Source organism: Dromaius novaehollandiae, chromosome 1, assembly GCF_036370855.1.
Source record: "Dromaius novaehollandiae isolate bDroNov1 chromosome 1, bDroNov1.hap1, whole genome shotgun sequence".
NCBI lineage: Eukaryota > Metazoa > Chordata > Aves > Casuariiformes > Dromaiidae > Dromaius > Dromaius novaehollandiae.
This window is the reverse complement of record NC_088098.1, coordinates 11,360,134-11,380,943: the sequence shown is the minus strand read 5'-3', so window position 1 is coordinate 11,380,943 and position 20,810 is coordinate 11,360,134. Positions and strand designations below refer to the sequence as shown.

The window sequence follows — 20,810 nt, the reverse complement described above, 5'->3', positions numbered from 1 at the left end:
TCGTTTTTCTGGTCATAAATTCTTCCAGACCAAAAAATTTAAGACCAATAGTTCTTTTCAACACATAGTACCTTTGGAAAAATGTTCCAGCAAAGTTTAACAGTTAGAGGTGAGAGAAGTGAGACTTCATTTTTTTCTTCTGTTTTTAAGAGTCTTTGTAGCTTTTGCCACCCCTTTAAACAGACTTGAAAGGTAATTTCCATTCTAACTGTCGTTTTCAGAAAAGCTGTCTAACAAAGTTCCTTTGGTATTAAAACCATTTTTTTTGGCATTAATCAACTTGTCATTTGCTGTTTGGAAGTTGGAATTTGCCTCCTGATCTCAAGCCAGAGGTTGAAACCTAATTGTGTGGATGTATGCAGCTTCTGTGCAGAAAACCAGAATTGCAGGGTAGCATTTTTTATTGCAGTATTTCTACAGAAAGTTTCTTTAAAGGAGAGGAAAAAAGAAGAAAGGTATGTCATCCTATTAAAATTTTGAAGACTTCAAATAAGGCAAACACTGTAGGTCAGGGTGGCCTGCCTTGTTTCAAAATCTTCCTGTTGCAAAAAATAAGATAGAGATAAGGCTTAGGTCTCACTCCTTAATGAATAAATTAAATTCCATCTTTTTCGCAGTGCAATTCAAGAACACCTGATTTTGTTTACTTACGTAGTACTGAGCTTGCCTGTCTTTTTGATTGAAAACAAGAGAAAACAAGATATTGAAGTCCCTGTATGTGTTATTTCCTACGGGATCGTTTTGAGGCTAGTAGCGTAAATCCACTTTGGATGTCTGATAGAAACAATATGAGAATTCTTTGAGCCACTTTAATCAGTCCTCAGGCCTCCAGTGCAATCATAAACCTTGTATGTATGTTCTCTGTTGCATATTATATAAATATTATTTAAGCTCTTTTTCTGCTTGTACAGAACCTATATTGGCAGTAGAAATCAGGGCCAGTTGCCATGGCAACCCCGAGGCGCTGCGAGAAGGGCTCTCACTGTGCTGCCATTGGTGTTTATATGCGAGGGAAGAGGTTCAGACCTACATTTTTAAATAGGAAAAGTATCTGAAGGCATAAAAACATTTAACAATATTTCTGAATCTCTTGAAAAGGTAGATCTGAATAACAGTGGAAGGTGAAACCTCTTGTTTGCTGTCTCTAATAGAAAATTAATTCTCATTGTATATCTCTAACATTACAGAACAATATTATTAAATATATCCACAATTATTACTGTTGTATTTGCAGGGAAATCTTCTGTCCTGAAAGCAAAGGAAGTTTTGTGCCAGGAAGAAAACAGGGACAAAATAGACCAATTTTTGGCTTAATCCAATCCAGCTTTTCCAATCTAGTTTTCACCTTCTCCACTCTTTAGAAAATCAGTTTCACAAAGGTTTTTAATGACGTCTTGAAAAATACTGTTCTTTGTTTTCACGGCAGTGCTATCCTGTTTTTCTCCTGGTTTTCAAAAGATAATCCTCGCTTGCTTTTTCTTTCAACCCTCTGACCTTTCAGCGGGTCCTGCTTTCCCTCTTTCTACCCTCTGCATGATCGTAGCGATGGGGAGAGTCCTTATACTGAGCCCTTTACATTCCCCCACCCCAACACTGCGAGAGGTAAGGAAGCCAGGGCCTTCATACCCCTTATTTGCTGCCCAGTAGTTTTGTACAATTGCTCCTCCTTGTACATTTTTGTTCTGTGTTTCTGTATTAGGTGGTGGTATGATTTGCTCAAGAAATGATTGTAGCTGGCACACATACCTGTGGGAAAGTCAGTTGAAATTAGATGAATTAGGGACATCTATTTTACGAACTATCTTCCCTGTATTGTGAAGATTGCTGATAGAGCTGTCACTCAGAGGTGAAGAAGGTGATGTTCGTGTGTAAGCTATTATTGCAACTGTATTTCTTACTTTCCTAAAAGGAAAAAAACCCTTTTTTGCTAGAATTGTATTTCCAGAGTATTGAATCTATATTGATGTGATTTCAGGTAGTTATTTTCCTTTCTTATTAAAGAAAATGTTAGGAGTGAGGAACACATGATTTAGAGGTATCAGGAAGCTTTCTAGAAACACTGCATTTTCATTTGGATATCAGGAGTTGTTAAGGGAAGGGATTTCTAAAGCCTTCAGTTTCTCTGTTATCTTTGCGGGGCCTAGCGTGAAGCTTTGCACATCACTGCGTTTCTCCATGCTGTCTATGCTGTAAAGCGCCCACCTCGGTGAAGGGGAACGTTTGGAGAAGTCGGATCCTCCCGAGAAGATGAATCTGGCTGGAAGTAGCATTCTTCAGAAATGTGAAAGGCTCCATTCATGTCACTGAATCATCTAATCTTTCTTTCCCAACCCTAGTACTATACAGCTAATCTATATCTGGTGTTGCCTAGCAGGAATTCATCAAATATCTAAAGGAAACTGATTTATCCTAACTGGGACTCTTGTAGCAATTCGTGTAGGTGAGATGTTCAGAGAGGAATATTAGCCTTTTTCCTATCAGTCTGGCCCTCTCACTATCGATCAGGATTAACCTCAAAGGCGTTTTACAGCTGTCCGAGGCTTGGCTGCCTTGTTATGCTAATGATTTAAGGACATCTCACTTTATATTGGAATATCTCCATGCCAAGCTGCAATCAGCTTGTGTTTCAGCTATCATCTTTTAAGAGGTTTAGCAATTTAAACTTTTGTTCTCAAGTGATAGTCCGTGTGCACAGTGGCAGTGACTGCATATGACTGCAAGTGACTTCCAACAGGAATAGACAAAAATCTCTCCTTCTGCAGTAATCATAGGTATATAAGGTGAGATGAGCCTTCACATTCAATTTCTTTCAGTTTTCTGTCTCAAAACACAATGTTTCAGTTCTGATTTTCTCTCAGCTGTGTGGCCGTGTTTCTTTCCTGTCCATTAGTCCGGATAGTGTACATAGCTTCTGGAGCTTGTCATAGCTTCTCTGAGCTTGTCAGGAAACTGAGCCAATGCTGGAGTAGACATAGCTGACTTTGGCACTGACTCAGATTAGTGAAAGTCAAGGCAATACATTTCAAACATACATAGCCTGTCTTAGCTTTAGTATCAGTCAGATCAGAAGCTGTCAGCACTACAATACCTTATCGTTTCCATTTTCAACTGTGGTAAACTTAAGAAGTTCCTTGGACTTCAGTTTCTGCTTCTAGTGTGTCATGGGTTGAAAGTCATATTGTCACCATCCCTTACTGTCCTTGGGACTCAGCACCGAAGTTTATGCACATAAATTGTACTTTGTGTTGTACATCAGTCTTATATTGTGCCATACCGATTATTATGGACATGTGACTTTTGAAATGTAGACTCTGAAAGTTCTTCCATTTCTCAGATGATTCTGTGTAGCGGTCAGGTGCAGACACTGTTGTCCTAACTTGAGATACCCTAAAATGAGATAAATCACGTAGAAGAGGTGAAATGTAGGCAGTAGCCTCCCGGTAGTAATATTTGCTATCCACTAAACTGGGTTCTGGATTTACCTTTGCAAGATGAGCTTTCCTTTCTTGTGTCTGACTGCTTACTGAAGTGGTATTGGAAGCCTCAGTCATAGTATTCTGGTATCAAGGCATAGGGTATGGGAAAACAGGAGGCAGGTGCATCTTTACAGTTCCATCTTTTCTACAAGTGAGAATGTCCATCCAAATACCACAAAGACTGGGATTCCTTTAATCCTCAGTTAGCATCTCTCTTACTGTTAGAACTAGGAATATTCCAATAAATGAGTCACCTGGCATGAGATGACTCAGATGGTTTGATAACCCTTACTCTCAGACCTGCTGACACAGAAGAGATTTTGAAAACCTCATCAGGAGTTGTGGGAGTTTTTCAAAACCAAAACTGCCTCATCCAGGCTACTTGAACTAGCTGAACAGAGCTCTAGAGTACTGAAGTGACTTTCTGGATTCTCCTGAGACAAGCCACTGCTCGGTGAAGATCCAGCCAAGTGGAAGGACCTTAAATTGCAAGCCTTGAACAAAATGGAGAGCTCCAAGATGAACTCTGCCACCCACAGGACAAATGGTTGATGGGAATAAGGAGCTGAGAGGCATTTCCCTGGGAGTGCTGAGTAGGTCATGCGCCTAGCGAGAAGTCCTGGGAATAATGACCTCTGTGCTGATAGGGTGTGTGGCTGCATGACTGCAGCTGCTTTTGGAAACATACGGGGTGAAATTTGCCTTAAGTAGAAAATGCCATATTCTATAAGAGAGGCAGATGGTGGTTGGGCAAGAGATCAGTTTTTGCATTAAAGAAATGGAGGCATTCCAGTGAATTCTGGCTTTAACTGGTATGAAAGCAAGCTGAAGAAATTGTTCTGAGATCTAGGCACTTAACATCTTTTTTTTGTCAGAAACTGAAGCTATTGTTTTCTTCTGGATCACCTCATCAAACAATTATCTAGATAAAGAATGTTTCCATGTGTCTGAACAATAATAATTGTTACCACCTTGATGAAGACAAGAAGACAGAAAGACGAGGTAAAGGGACCTTAAATTGCATGTTATATTACCTGAGAAGAAAATGAAAAAGGCGTCGTTGAGTCAGTCTTATTACAGTATGAAAATATGCATAGTGGAGATGAAGCGCTATAAACCAGTCTTTATTGAATTGCCAGAATCATGTTGGCTGGTGTCACCACTCTGAACTGTAATTCAGAGCTAGAGTTGCCATGTTCTTGTATGCAGAAGAGGTTGCCAGCTGCTTTTTCATTTCACCAGTATGAAATAGCTGCTTCACAAACTCCTGTCCCTTGCACGCAGAGAAAGCGCAGCAAAGGCAGAATGCAAATCTGTGCAGACTAGTAAGAGTGTCTGTGTGTACTGGCAGTTTATTTCTATGTCCTAGATTATCCATGGTCAGTATCCAGCTTTCAGAATTATTCTCTTGATTATAAAATTAGATACAGAAGAATGGATCTTAAAATTTTTTTCACCCCCAAGTACAGGTGCAGCCCTATAAGCCTATGGTTTTTGAGGCCATATTTTTAAAGCCAGCTGCTCACTAGGGATATCCATTTCTTACACAGATGGAAATGAGATTTCTTGAAAAACATATATGATGGTAACGTTATCATTTTCTCACTTTTGAGTGCTGCTGAACTTTGCAGTCTCTTTGCTGCTTTTATAGATTTCTGTTATGAAAGTGGGTGCTTAAATCAACATTAACAAGCAATGTGGAGAAACTCCAAGTAGATCATTGTCCCATCCAAAATGCTTGCCTGCTTGCCCTTTTCTGACTGCCCTGTAGAATTAGGTTCCCAGACATAATCTGGAGAAGGATGCATCTTTACTAACAGGTTGAATGGGTCTTCCAAACATTAGCTCATCATGTAGAGGAAAATTGCTTTTTTGCACTGAGATGATCACCTGAAGTCAAGGTTATATCCTACGGAGGTGTTCTTGGGAAAGAAAAGCAAAAAGTACTCTGCTGCAGACTGTGTTTGGTATTATGTGAGGGATTACAATCTCACTGTTCTTATTAAATATTTTCTACTGGGCTGAGTTACACAGGTGAGAAGAGGTGCTAAATGCTGTATTTATTGATTAATTACCTGTTCGCTTTCCTTAAGATTATGACAGTTGTCTTCATATGGTTTATAACACAATGTAAAATGAATATATACTTTCTGGTAGTTTATGTATGTTTATATAGCTGTAAGGAAGTTGTTGGCATGTAGTGATAAAATAGGACTAAATCCCATGTTTCATAATTTAGTTATTGAATTTCACCTCCAGCTTTGACTTCAAAGGCTTGTGGACTTAAGGGTTTTTGATGCCAGGTTAAGTGAAATCAAATTTTTGCAGGGACAAGTAGTCCTTCTGGAGTGCAGAAGATGCTTCTGCCCCCCCCCCCCCCCCCACCAACTTGCAGATTTGTCATCAGTGGTGACTATAAGATACTGAAACAACAAGTATTATGTTTTCTGATTATATCTTATTAATAAGTCACAAATTATTTCCATTTAAGCATGTGGGTTGTTCTGTTAAAAGTAATTTATCACAGAACCACAGTAGTAGGAAGGAAAAAAAGCCAAATCAAATAGTGGTTATTTCCTTTACTGCATACCAGTGTTTCCATAAGGTCTTCTAATTACTCCTCCTCGTCAGAAGTAGAAGTATATATGTAGGGAGGTGGAGGAAGGACTTGTGTAGCATCAGAAAGGACTCTTGTCACGAGGGAATTTGGAGGAAGTTAAGCTACACATGCAGGTTATAAGACTGGTTTGCTTTTTAACTAGGTTTTTTGTCATTGTATTGGAGGAATGTTCCTTATCTAACTTACTTCAGATGAAGGTTTCATTTCAGGCATCTGTTAGGATGCATATATAAGAAACTCTGTATTCTCTGTTCTTTAGTACATATTCTGCGGGTTATGACAGCTGCGTTACTCCTCTTTGGCTTTTAGCAATTTGGGTCAAATTTGTTTTATAACTTTCTCAACCTTTACAACACTTCACTAGTGTAGAAATATGAGTAAACTGAAAGCTCTTGAGCATATACCTAGGTCTTTTCTTTTTGCGTCACCAGGGGAGTCTGTTTTTTTGCTTTTTATCTGTTGCCTTTTCTCCTCCGTGAGTCTGTAATGGAGAACTGGTCTGGAAGGTAGAGCTGTGCAAGAAACCGGTATTTGAGAAGAAAACATGATACCTTGGCAAGTTTAGGCTTGAGGCTTCCTGGATAGATTTGGCTTATGGCTTATTCTCTTACAAACTTTTTAACAGAATTGCTGCTGTTTGAGAAGAAAATTTCGGTTGGGACTGGCTTTTAGAACTTGAAACCAATTGTTTCTGGGTACTTGATGTAAAGCAGGCCCAAAGAAAGCCTGAAAGAGCCCCCTCCTGTAATGACTACGAACCTGGCAAACCTTACTGCTTCGTATTATGTGTAATTTGATATAATAGTGGGCTGCCACTGGTTCCCGGCAGCTCTGCTCTTGGCGATGTGCTCTTCCTGCTCGCCATGCCTTCGTTCTGTGGATCGTGTGGTTGCAGAGTGAGGCAGCTCAGCTCAGGGATTCGTTTGCCATTGTGGCTGTGTAATTGCTGGATATAGCACCAAGGCAGGGGAGAGAATCCATGGTCAAGAATGGAAAGAGAATGGGATGTGCTTTTTTTTTTTTTTCTTTCTTCTGGATTTATGATCTTTGACTTGAAAAACAGTAAGATGACCTCTGGCATAATTGCAAATAATTACAATATTAAATTACAAATAAAAACAGCATTAAATTATTAAATTACAGATAATTAACAATTTCAAGATCTTATATGAAATATGCAACATGATTTTGTTCTTTAAGCCAGAGTTTGAGGTTTATTCTGATCTCTTTCTTGTGTTTTTGTTGCTTGTTACATGCATAAACTGATTTACAAAGCCTTCATTTAAGGCTGTCTTAAATTTAAAGAGCTCACTGTTAGAAGGCACCTGTCTAATTAAGCTAAATCTGCATTTGGGAAAAAGAACAGGCAAGAATTCAACTAGTTAAGCAGACACCATTTGGACATTTGAGAAAGAGATCCAAATAACTGAGTCCTTAAGCAATTAATAACAGCTGGAAGAAATTTGTGTTTAGCGATTTCAGACTTGAGGTTCAGCAGCACCTGAGTGTCTTGCCCTGGAACATGGGAGGTTTTGCCCTCCGGCGCCGCAGTGAACGTTGCTGGAACTGCTGCCAGATGGGCTCGCACCCACTCGGAGACGTCTTAAAGCACACTTCGGAGTGTTGGGAGGCTTGTAGCTCATTTCTTCTGATGTTTACCCTTCCCCTGCCTCCTTTTTTTCCTTTCAGTTTGAAATTCCTGAAGGAGCCTCTGTGGGCATGTCAGGAGATTGGTAACATTGTTAGAGTACAGTTGATTGCAAATTTTATTTTATTAATTATATAAAAGAGTCATTGAATTTCCTTTTAAATGCATTTTCTGTCTGCAAATAAACTTCTCTCGATATATTCCTCTGAAAATCTTCAGGAGGATTTTGTTTTCCCCTTGGGTTAGGGTGGCTCGTGGGCTAGCCCCATAGATTTCTGCCTCCCCCTAATATTTTTGTCATTTGAGTCAGTCTGCTGCTGAGGCAGTGGCCTTCTCCAGATCAGTGGCAGGCTTTGGCTATGTTCAAGGTAAAGTTCTGTTTACTTGAATATAGTCTTTAAAGAAATATTAAAGAAAGACTTAATAAAGCATGGTATTTATAGCTAGTGTTATCAGATTAGTAAGTTCAGTAGTTTGTCATGCCCGCAGTGTTCATAGGGAAGGACACCTCTTGTATTATGCCTGTTGATAATTAAAAAAAAAAAAGGTTTTTGTCTGATGAGAGGTTTGGATAAAGAGGTTTGAAGTCTGTTCTGTTTTTCAGTCGTGAAAGTGAGTCATTTGTTGAGGAAAAAGGAAGGGATGTCTGAAGATGAAATGAGTGCCCTCGGTCAGACCCGAGGTACATCTGCATCCTCCCCAGCCAAGAGCAGTCGCCTTGGGAAGAGCACAGGGTTGGGCCCGTGTGTGCTGAATCCTTGCCCGACATCCGGCAATCCCTCGCTCATGGGCTGCCCCAGTCAAAGGTGTTTTTCTATTAGCCATCAATAGATTTTTCTTCCATGAGTTTTTCTGAACCCTGTTTGAACCCTCGAAAGCTTCTCTCACCCATGGCAGCTAGGGCAAAGAATGGCGTTAGCAAACTGCATTTTGCATGGATAATTTTTTTTCTTATAGTTCTGAACTTGGCTCAGTTTGTTTGGGACAAGCGGTGAACGGTCATTTCCTATTTACTTTTTGTGCCTCTCAAGATTTTATAGATCTCTGCTTGTCCATTTTCCTGGCCGAAGAGCCCTGGTATACTCAGATGCTTCCTATGTGGAAAGCATTTCATGTTTTTAATCACTTTTGCTGCCCTTGTCCAACCTTTTCCAGAACAGTCAAAAATTTTTTATTTCCAGGTTTTAAAATTTTATACTTCCAATTTTTTATTTTCCAGCCAAAATATTTCCAGAATGGACAAAACCCAACCAAACAAAACCCACAAAACAACCCCCACCCATCAAAAAAACGCAGCAACTTCCAATTTTCTCTTGTTACGGTTTTCTCAATATTTTGGGGTTTTAATGTTACGGACTTTACTTTTGCTGTTGGCTGGTTCCCAGTTGGAACATGGAGCAACATGTCCTGCAGGAAGAAAAGTAAAATGAACTTGTCAGTAGTTTTACGTTCCTTAAAGTGGGTAGCTGATTTTCTCTAAGACTCCATTCAGCATTTCACTATATTTTGCTTTAGGTTCACTGTACAGGAGTAATGCTTCAGTCTTTCGTTAGTGTCTTAAGAAGCATTCCATCTAAGAGCAGGTTAAAAATAGGATTTCACTGTTTTCATTGGACTCAGCTCTAAATGTATTTTTGTTTGTTTAAAAAAGAGTAATTAAAAGATGAAATATCCTGCCTGGCGTTTGTTAATTGTTTGTAATGCTTATTTTAATAAGATTATGAAGTCACTGTAGCTTGCGGAGATGGTCAGTTCTCTGCATACCTGCTGACACAATATTGTGAGTCTAGAAATAATGTGTTGTCATCTTCATTTAATTAAGTGCTTATGCTTGGATGGTGATGAATAACCTTGTAGTGGTAGACCACAGAGTACCAAGTGATTACATCGGAAAAAGTAAAATATATTCGGTATGTGTCTCTGCATGCATATGTTACCTAATGCATATTAGTACATGCAATGTTTTAGGAAATATAAAAGTAACTGAAAATGTTCCGTCTGTTGATAAGCTTATTATGTTATGATAGTTTCTGATAATTATGTTTCTGGAAAAGGAAATGAAGATTAACACACATTTATTACAGCTTTCTTAATGTCTGGACTTTTAACACCAAAGATGTTTTAAAGTCTTTAAAGAAAAATTAATTCACATTTTAACAAACTCTACTGAAAAAATGAAGTCTAAATGTAACTAAATAAAGCATATATTCGTGTCATACTTCACAAAGAAGGATGCTGTTGGAACAGTCATAGCATTCTGTATTTCCAGTTCAGTAAGAGGGTTACTAAGAAAAAACAAAACTGGAGTGCTTGTGGACTGATGTCCTGACCTAATACTGTGAAATTGCGCGGTGGCGGAAGAGCAAGCGTCAGTGGAACGCTGGGGTGGGTTTGTGAACTTGGAGGCAGAATTTAAGCAGCTAGATCAAGTGCCGAAGACTGGATCTTTGCATATGCATCAGAAATGTAACAGTGAACAAAACCAAACAACGCTGTCCCTTCCTGAGAATCCTAAACTAAAACAAACAAACAGCAAAGTAACAGGGATACAGAATTAGCAGTCGGGCTGATGGAGCTGAGCAGCATTTCTTCCCTGCACCCTTCTTCACACAGTAACATTTAATTGCTTCAAAAGATGCCATCAAAGCTAAAAGGAGAAACCCAAGAGTCTTCTCAGTTTAAATGAGTGTTGGGTTATTTGCAGATAAAATCGTAAATAACCCCTGAAGGAAATAAATAAAATCTTTCCTTCCTTCCTGATACACAAAGCAGGATAAGAAAATGCTCCTGAATTCCAGCATACCAAACACAGCAAGGCCTGTAGACAGAAGGAAAATAACTTTTTTCAAAACAAAATCAAATACAGTACCTTGAGAAAGACCCAGGCGAAGCTCAATTTTGTTAATCTATTTCCTTAGAAATAGAAAAAGCCAATATTTGGATGTAAATGTTGAAGGGTATGCTTCCTCTTGTCTCATGGAGGGAGATTCTTGATCCTCCTTCACGTTTATTTCAAAATGAGTGACAAAAAGGGCGAATCTCAGTCCCAGCAGTGCTTCCCCTTCTCTTCAAGGTGTTATCAGGTGAAGAAATAGAGGAAATAGTTGTTTGCTTAAAAGACAAAGTCAAACACAACTTTAATGGATTTTTAAAATTATGGCCTCCACACCATGTTGCTACCCCTGAGTTGGGGTTTGCTGTGTTTGTACCATCTTCTGTGGCCAAAACATTAACATGGAATTTTATGGCCAAAATGAGGTAAAATGGTGGTACCATCCCAAAGAGCAATTCCACACGTCCACAGGTGTCACCTGGTCACCGGTGTCGCCTGGTTCCCTGCTCCCAGATAGCCTGATGAAGGGCAGGGTATTTTACTGTGCGTTGTTTTTCTTGGCTCATCAGTTTTACTGTAGAGCAGTGTCTAGTCTTTGGTCAGGGCATCCAGAAAGGCCTCGTGCCCAGGAGCTGAGGTTTCCAGCCTTGGGATGTGGAGCTTTATGGGCTCTGTGTGTATTTGAGTGGATTAAAGCTTTCTGCCACCATCGAACTGCGCGTGGGGGCCCTCAGTTTGCTGACATGGTAAAGCCAGGCTTTTGGAGGTCTATTAATCTGACAGGTAGTGAGATCAGCGTGACTGTTCAGGGAATGCACTGTACCTTCCATTTGCTAAATGAGTTTACTTTCCTCACGATGTCTAATACGGAGACATCTGGTGGGAACAAAAGAGGGATGATAAAGACAAAAAAAATCCTAAGTTATGGAAGCAGAAGCACTTATAAATATGTTTATTGTTTATCCTATGAATGGATCCCTTCTCTCACTTCTGTTCTGTCCTAAGCTTTATGCAGTTAAAAATAAATGTATTTATTTTGGGTAAATTCCTTTATAACTTAAACTGTTTTATTTCATTACTATATTAATTCCAACAATTCCTTTTTAAATCAGACTGTGTACTGAAATAATAGAAGAGTTATTTTTTCTGAAAGAGTTGTCAGGCAGATAAATTTGGTAGGCATGCAACTTCCAGTAACGTCCTTGGGTGCAAAGGCGTAGCAGCAGCTGCTGTGCAGGCGGCGCGCGTTGCCGGTGGAGCCCCTCGCTGACTAACCATGCGCCCGTCTGCTCCGCCGCTCTGTCTGCCTCGAACAATTGCGGTGCGTAAAAAGAGAAAGTTAAAAAAAAAGATGTGGTGATGGGGAGTTATGAAAAGAATGCACATAGGAGTGGGATAAATATAAATATAGCTTTTTGTACCCCTAAAGCTTTAAGTTACTTTGCAAGTACATTTTTTCTTTGTATAAAGTATGAATACACAAAATAAATAGCATCATCCTGCTGGGAGGAGGCTTTCATAACAATTTAACAAACATTGCACTTCAACACTATGTTTCTTTTTTTTGTTTAATATGTCTTGATGATATTCAAAATTTCAAAATGTGAGTAGTTTGTAGATGTTCAAAAATACCAAGTACAGTTTTTCTCAGAATAGGATACGAGTAGCAACATGTTTCATTTGCTTTGAGTAGCAGCGTATTTCATTTACTTGTTTTTTCTAAACTCTAGAAGCAAAATGGTTAGAAAAGCACCTCCTGGTTGCTCCCTTTTTCCAGTCATTGCATATTAAAACATGCTGTGTGTGTTTTGGGGGTAGAGCATAGGTTAAGTAGGAAGATTAATTTTTCTCTGTTACTGTTGCTTTCTGTATCTTCTGTACTGTTGTGGCTTTCTGTAGTCCTCACAGCCGTTACTGCTAAGTGTATTGAGTCACGCGATCTAAGTCAGTGTCACTAGAAGATTGCTCCTTGCTATATATTAATGAAATCTTTCTTCCTTCAGCCAGCAGACAAGAGCTTTTGAATAACTTGATTATCTTGACATTCTCTGAAAAATGTTTCTTCTCATTTGTGCTGGAGAACATAGGTCTAACATCTCACTTGCTCATCAGGAACTCAAAAAAACTGGTCCATACCTGATTATACGTAATCCTGTATACCTCTTGCGACTGAGAGACATGCTTCCCTTGCATTCCCCAAGGCATTTTTCCCTCCCCTCCACCGGCCGGCTGGCCCCCGTGCCCGGGCACTGCAGTAAGCCTGCTTTCTCCTTGCTTTCAGGCCAGAGCCTCAACAGAAAGCTCCCTCCGCACCTCCACCTCCGCCGCCTCCCCCCCCTCCGCCTCTGCCCGAGCCCAGCCCCCCCGAGCCCGAGGAGGAGATTCTGGGATCTGACGATGAGGAGCAAGAGGATCCTGCGGATTACTGTAAAGGTGTGTGCCGTTAACCCGTGCGGCGGTTTTTGGATGTCGGAGGGAAATCGTCGTCTTGTGAATCTTAATTCTGGGTCTTGGGAGCTTTCTAAAGAATTGCTCTTCAGTTATGGAGCTGATTTGTGCAGGAATTATGAATGACTGCCAGATTCAGGCCCAAATGCAAATCTGTCTTCAGCTCTACTTTTTACTCAGCCATAGTTTATTTATGCATTTTATAATAAATGAATTACAAATCTTGCACGCCTGTTTTCTTCCTTACATCTTAGATACAAGAACAGAGGGGGAACTTTTCTTGATTGATGTTTGTTGTGAAAGAAACGAAAATACCCAAACCAACCAACTAAAAAACCACACTCTGAAAAGTTGTTAGATGCCTTGATGCCTTTGACAACATCAGCTAAATTTATTTTAGGGTCTGTTTCTTATTTTGCCCTCCTTTTCTTACCCACACCAGCCTGAGATGTTACGTGCTTTTTTATACGTGCTGTCTTTCATAATCCTCAGTGTTGTTGGCTCCCTACCCCTTTATTTGAGTGTTTGGCATACCTCATTTTTGTAGTTCATGTTAGATTAGTTGTTTTTTTAATATCGTTACACAGCGTGTGACTGTAGTACAAGCCATGTCAATACTTAAGTTAGTTTTAATGTTGCTTCTGAACTGCTTCCACTAGGGTAATACATACTCTGTACTTACATGCAAAATCATAGATGACTTTGGGTTATCTATGTTAGATTTCAGGGATATGGATATACAGCTTGACTATACCTGCTGCATATCCCTCAAATCAAGAAATACTTGCTGTGCCAAATCTGATAAAGTCATCTGAACCAGAGATTCTCTGCGTGCCTGGTGATGTGCTGTTTTAAGAATCTCTTCTCCCAGGATGGAACAAGTCTTTTTTTGCCTTTTCAGATCTAATGATTGGAAGTGATTATTTCATTTTGGTATAAAAAGTTTTATTAATCTGCAGAATTTCAAATGTTTAAATGGCGTACAGATACCAATAGTGAAAACACACTGGTAAACTCAAGCCAAATTTTGAAGTGTAAAGCAGGGAAAAGATATATATAGCCAAAACTTGTTTGTATTTTTAAAAATTATTTCTCTTACAATACATTTGTTCTTTTAAGATAACTTTTTTGGTATCTGTAGCATCTTCCATCAGTGAGTAAGTAAGGATTTGTTGTTTGAACATCTGTTTACTGTATTTCATTGAGATTAAGCATTCCCAGGCCCTCAATTAATTCTTCCATGAAATAAGGGCTGAATTTATTTTCAAACAATCCATTATTGTCTGTGTCCCAGTATCTTTTGCAAAATGTCACCATCTGGAGAAGCTAGATCACACACACACAAAAAAATCTAACTTTACAGTTTGCTTGTAGGTCACCTGTTACTAGAGTCTGTGGGACTATTTATATTAGGTCAGGAGCAATATCTGTATGCTTTTAAAATGAATTCCACGTTAGGCTAAGAATACTTGCAAGTTTTGTGAAAAGTTGAAGGGAATTTCTGTACACTTAAAGGTTCTTTTGAATTCTTGTAATTTTGAAGCTCTGAATGTACAAAATGATACTAAAGATGGTTCATGGTGTGCTTGCATGCCATAATCCTTAATACTTGTTTCTGTGGGAACAGTACATGTATTGTTACAATAGATAATGATTTCTTTTAACCCACATTTCTTATAAGGTTGATCAGTAGCTTTTCTACTTTTAGTTTCCTGGGATTGAACTGAAGGGAAAGTCACCATGTCAAACAAGAATCTGAACCTAATGGCCAGACTGGGATTGTATGGAGCTATGCAGAATTTCTTTTTTTGTTTTATTTTCAGTCTGGGAAATGAGTAACTAGTTTGATAGAGAACTCCAGGGATAGCTTTTAGCTATATTAATTTCTAATTTTTTGAGACCTGTTTTATTAATTTGAATATGTGTTTTTTCTGTTTTGGGCAATCTTATCTGTGTTTAAGGATTAGAAGATAATATTTGGAAATTATCATATGTTAATGGAGTCACTCTTTTCTTCCTAATTTTATCTCCAAAATGGGACTCTCCTATGATTTTTGAGTAGGGTCAGAGCATACTGCATCCATTCTCAAGCCTAGTTTGAAATTTCATGGGAGGGCCATTTTGACGAGGGAGCATGTAATTCATTTCTTATCTGAATTTAGTATTTTATTTATTAACTATACTTTGCATTGGCTCGGTATTTTTGTTGCTAATTTTATTTTTAATCTTTATTTTTATGGATGTATTACTGTGAGCTGAACTCACACTTTCACCACATTACATGCTGGTTAATAAATAGTTCCCAGTCATAAGAGCATTTGTAATCAGAGAATTGGATTAGTTTGAATTAGCACCTGAAGTGAGAGAAACGTCTAGCACCCATTTGTGTAAGGTGTTTACACTCTCCTTGGTTCCTCAGGGACTTTCTCCCAAAGTCCATTTAAATCTGTGGAATGACTTCTACTGATGTCACTGAATTTGGATTAAATGCTTTTTAAATGTTTAAGAAATGGAAATATCAAAACACAAACTACCTGATCTTTAAAGGTGTTACTTAGACAATGAAGCTATTTTTTCTGCTTTCTGAGATGCCTTGAAACAGTTGGAGATTTTTTCAAGTGTGTGTCATGTTGTGGATATAATTGGAATTCTTTTTTTCTCTGATCTTCTTCTTTGCCCCCTGGAGATGTCTCCCATTCATCCAGTTCACAAAGGGAATAATTCCCTATACAAACATAGAACTAGTCAGCTGCAATTACCAATACATTCAGGAGACATTTAGAAATAATGATCTCATTTTTCTGACCCTCTTTCTTGAGTGCATGTAGCTAGTTGTATGAGAGACTTTTTTTTCTTTTTGCTGAACTGAATAGCACAACAGATTTTTGTTACGTTATCAGCAGTACCACTTATATGTTGTATATTTTCAAATACTGATAGCTTTTCCAAAAGTGTATCCTTTTTCTCAAACTTCTTAATTTTATATAGATGCTTTCTTGTTATTGCAATTTGAAAATACCTTCTGCATCATGAAGAACTTAAGTAATTCCATTCATCATAGCAAAGGTGGCAGCAGTTTCTACAGTACATTTTTTCTAGGCATGCTCTAACTGGTTGTCTGCAACTCGTTAATGAATACCTTACGGACTTGAATAGTCAGGAAATAACGTGTACAGGGACAGTAGTTGATTATCGCCAGTTGTTTCTGTTGTGGCTTAGGACGATAGGAAATACAATCTGGCTTATGTATACTTACAGAATATACACAGGCGAGGCTACTGTTATCATAGTTATGGGATGCTGTTGTGACCAGAATAAGAGGGCTTTTTGCATATGTATTATCATTATTCTTGCAATACAGAGCTTCTTACTAAAATAACTTAAAATCCTTGGATTTACTGACATGATATCTTTGATGGATTTCTGCTCTAGAGTGTTCTTTCTTCAGTCTGTGATGGGAAGAAACTGTCTCACGTTTTGGATTATTTTTGACCCTTGAATATCCCAAAGATTATTTCCAGAGAGGCAGATTTACAACACACTTTGTTCCCTGAACTATTCCTAAAAGCAAATATTTACTTCTCTTTAAATTCTTTATAGCTGGGTGATGTGCTTTCCAAAAAGGAAAATACTTTTTTTAGTATGAAAATGACTTCTGGCCTTAGTTTTATATACCTGAAGGCCTACTGGTACCCTTCTACCCGTACAAAAGGATGTGTAAGCTGTGTGTGTTTTCATGTACTTTTGAAGCCGTATAACTACGTACATGAATGATTTAATATGACTAGATATTTAGGAAGATTGTAAAACATTTCAGAAATTTTTATCTTGTTGAATTTTAAAATCTGTTTTAGAGAGGTGTTAAAACTAGGTTTTAAATATTTTTCGCGTTTTAGGACTCTATATCTGTTTGCAAAAGGACTAATGATTGTACAGAATAATTTTTAATATTTCTCACTGTTTTCATGCAATGGTATATGCAGGACAAAAATAAAAAGAAGTGACACTGAATTATGTGGAAGCACTTTACAAAATCCTTGCTGTCAGGTCAGGAGATTTGGTTCTTTTCACAAATGCAAACCTTTTCAGTAATCAAAAGTTAGAATTGCTGCATTTCTTACCTTAACCTTCCACTCATGTCTATCCACTTGGTTTTTACTTTATCATCCTGCATAGAGTTTCATGGAAGGAATTTATCAAAGAATAATAATAATTTTTCTTTTAAACCAGTCTGTAGCTGTCTTACAACAAGATTATTTTTATCCAGCTTTTTAAATGTTTTCATCTACAGCTGTTACAGCAAGAACAGTTAGTAAATAGGCAATTTGGTTAGTTCTGCAGTTTTGTTTGTAAAATGATGTTCTATCAGTGGCTGGTCTTGACATGGATATGTATGCCTGACTTTATTTGGCAAATTTCTGTAATAATGCAACTGCTGTAGAGTCTGTCTTGATATGTGCCTGATGTTAGCTCCATATTCTGCAGTGCCTAGTAATTAAGAGTCCTGTTTCTTTTTGCAAATGAATAGGACAGCGTAATAGTCAACATTTTCTCTAAATAAATTATTCTTCCCTCCCCCTATAAATTCCCTGCAGTGTAAATTTGGACCATTGTTCCAAGCAAGAGCGGTGTTTTTTTGGTTTTTGGGGTTTTTTTTTGACAAATAAGGAATTCCTTTTTGGGAATGTTGCACAGTCTTGTTAAAGAGGACACAATTCAACAACGGAAATGAAGGTGACATTTGAGGTTGCGAGGTGACACACTTCCAGGTGTCCTGGAAGCCTTTTATGAACGTTTCCTTCCTAGCGATGGACTGTAACTCTTCGCCCCAGGGGGAATCATGTGTCGCAGTCTTCAAGGCCGGGTCCTTATGTTTCAGGCCTCCTGCATTTCACTATAGCTCATGAAGTGGGGCCTCCTCTCTCCTTTCATCTTTTTTAATTGAATATTTTTGCATCCATGTACCTGAGCATTTTCAAAATCAAGTATTGTGTGTGATAGTGAATATATAATTCCACAGGTTAAAAGTATAAAGTTGATTCTCATACATTGGTTTTTATGGATTTATCCAAAATTTACATGAAAAAGCTGAAATTTGTGTTTACTTCAGCACCTTACTGCTGGCTTGGGGGAGATGAGACTGCACTCTTAGTGTCTTTCTGTGCTACCTCTGCAATTCAAACTCATTTTTTTGGCCTAGTGACCACGCTTGACCCTCTGCAGTGTGTATGAAGTAGGATGGAGGCAGGTTGGTAGGCAGACTTATTAAATCCTCACTGTGTAGAGGAGACTTGCGTTGCCCATCTGAAACTGGTCGTTGCTGTCGTCACTCAGTTCAGACCAGCCCCGGTCGATACGGAGGCTTCTGTGTTCAGCTTCCCTGGTGCTTGAGCTGAACCTGCTGGAGTTCCTGCTCGTGGTGCCGCGCACCGGAGCTCGTGCAGCTGGGCCCATGTCGGATGGGTCAGCTTTTGGTCGAAGCTGTGAACAAACCAGCAAGTGTCTCTTGTCCAGGAAGCTTGAAGTTACACCTTAACATACTAATATTGAAACTGTGTGTTTTAGTTTCGATTTGGACATACTAACATTTAAAGCAGTATATATATATATATAAAGCTTCATAGTTCTGTCTGCTGAATGTATAATCCTTATAGTTCAATCACCCATGCAATTTCTTAATCTGCCTGGCAGCCTTGGAGACAAGCTCACTAGACCCTTCAACCTCTGTTAAGGTAACAGGTGTTACTAGCAAAGAAAGGATATAAATATATCCACATTCGATGTCACGGCTCCAAAGATATGAAAGAGACAACAGAGAACTCCCTTTTTAGGTCCAAGGAATAAAGTAATGAATTCACATTGGCAGCTTAGTTGGGCACCACTTCTGACCAGCTTCTCAAGGGATTCCAAAGCAAATATAACAACTGAGAGCAAGTGATAACGTTAATAGTAATCAATAGAGATAGTAATCAATAACTAAGGATTCTACCTAAAGTACAGTTGGAGGTGACGTTATGAAGGACCAGAAAGAAGAGATGATTCTTTAGCAGCTGCTCTGCATGGGTGGTATCTTGTAGCGCTGCATAGAGCAGCTGTATTATTTGTTTGTAATTTAGGCTAAATTGTGAATGTTGTTATTAGTGGCTTAGGATTCTGAATAATAAGTCTTGTCTGATCACTGTCTTCCCTGTGTTTTTGAGTGGGAGGAAGAATGCCTCTTAAAATATGGAAGAAATAAAAAGCTTCATGGAGGAACAATAAGCATCAGCACTACTTCTTACAACCCCTTCGCACTGCACAGACACCTGAGGTCCAATCTACTCGGTCATGTTGGCCTTTCTGCCTGCTGTGGCTTTTGAGATCCTGCGTAGTGGCAATAGGGTGTCAACAGTGTGAACGGATAGCTCGCCTGCAGCCTTCGGTTAAAATGTAATTCAGACAAACCCTGTGGCTGCCCACTCTTCCTGCCTCCACACTGTAAATAAACCTCGGACTTGAGAAAAATGCATTGCTGCTGTGTCAGGAGCAAAGTAGAAGAGCATTAGTAAATTCTGTATTGTTAATATTTTCTCAGGAAGTACTTTATTGCTGCCTTTATTAGTAGAAAACAGGAATTAAAAGAGTCTCTGTTGAGATTCTGCAGTCATATAAAAATACAATGGCTAGAGAAACTTCAAATCTGATAAACAAAGAAATAATTTAGATGTTTTCTGTACTCTCTACGAAGTAGAAGATAAGCCTGGGGAAACAGAGGACTGATGGTAATATTACTGCAAATAAAAGCCATAGCAGGGAAGAGTGAAGAAACTCTGCAATAGGTACAGGACATGGGTTTCTCCCTCCTGGTCAAGTAAGGCAAAATTCTTATCATTAGAGTAAAATTTTCTTTAGATTTCCTATTTTTAGTACAGAACAATTTGAGGATGAAAATTTATATTAAAATAATTATTTGAAAAGCTAGAAATACTGCTTTTTTCTGAATATTCTTTCTCTACTTTTGTTTTTCATGAAAGGAGGCTATCATCCAGTGAAAATTGGCGATCTTTTCAATGGCCGATATCATGTTATTAGAAAGTTAGGATGGGGACACTTCTCTACAGTCTGGCTATGCTGGGATATGCAGTAAGAAAACTATATTTCCTTTCACTATCTTTTTTCTTAATATATGTTACTTTATTTTGTGTGTAGTAACTTCTGTTTTACATGCATGATAGTTATGTAAATTCTTGTTGTCTTTTTATGCAGTATTATTTTGCTCTTGGTTAAGGATGTATTTTATAAAACCTGTCAGAAATGTGTGAAAGTCCATTTTCTTGGACAAATTAGTTTTGCTTATTGAATGTACGTGTTGTCTTGAACTTGTGAGAGTAAGCTAATGTTTTTATTCCTCTCATATCTTTAATAAAAAAGTATATTGATTGAATGAGAAAATGTGTACCCAAGTTTTAAAGACTCTTTTAAAGACGTTAGCATCAAGCAGAAAAAATACTCAATAAATCAGATCATTACTAGAATACATGTTATTAAAAAGCTGTTTTTAATGTAATTTTTCGTATATTCTAGTTTTCTATCAGAATACATTAGATTAAAATCTATGTTACTTAAAATTTCCAGACCTTTAAAATATGTCTATTTTTAGCTCAAAGCGTGTGTTGAAAATGTTTTTATTGTTTTCAAGGGGGAAAAGGTTTGTTGCAATGAAAGTTGTAAAAAGTGCCCAGCATTATACAGAGACAGCCTTGGATGAAATAAAGTTGCTCAAATGTGTAAGTATAAGTCTTGCAA

At 38.3% G+C, this 20,810-nt stretch overlaps 1 protein-coding gene across 4 annotated transcripts in view; it reads left to right on the top strand.

The window, feature by feature from the left end:
• The window catches only part of SRPK2 (SRSF protein kinase 2), a 154,110-nt gene that overhangs the window by 90,259 nt on the left and 43,041 nt on the right, over window positions 1-20,810 (top strand). For all 4 annotated transcript variants that reach the window (XM_064505468.1, XM_064505470.1, XM_064505465.1 and 1 more), the window contains exons 3-5: window positions 12,859-13,010; window positions 20,039-20,147; window positions 20,704-20,791. In XM_064505468.1, coding sequence (XP_064361538.1) covers window positions 12,859-13,010; window positions 20,039-20,147; window positions 20,704-20,791 — 349 coding nt within the window. The remainder of the gene's footprint in view (window positions 1-12,858; window positions 13,011-20,038; window positions 20,148-20,703; window positions 20,792-20,810) is intronic.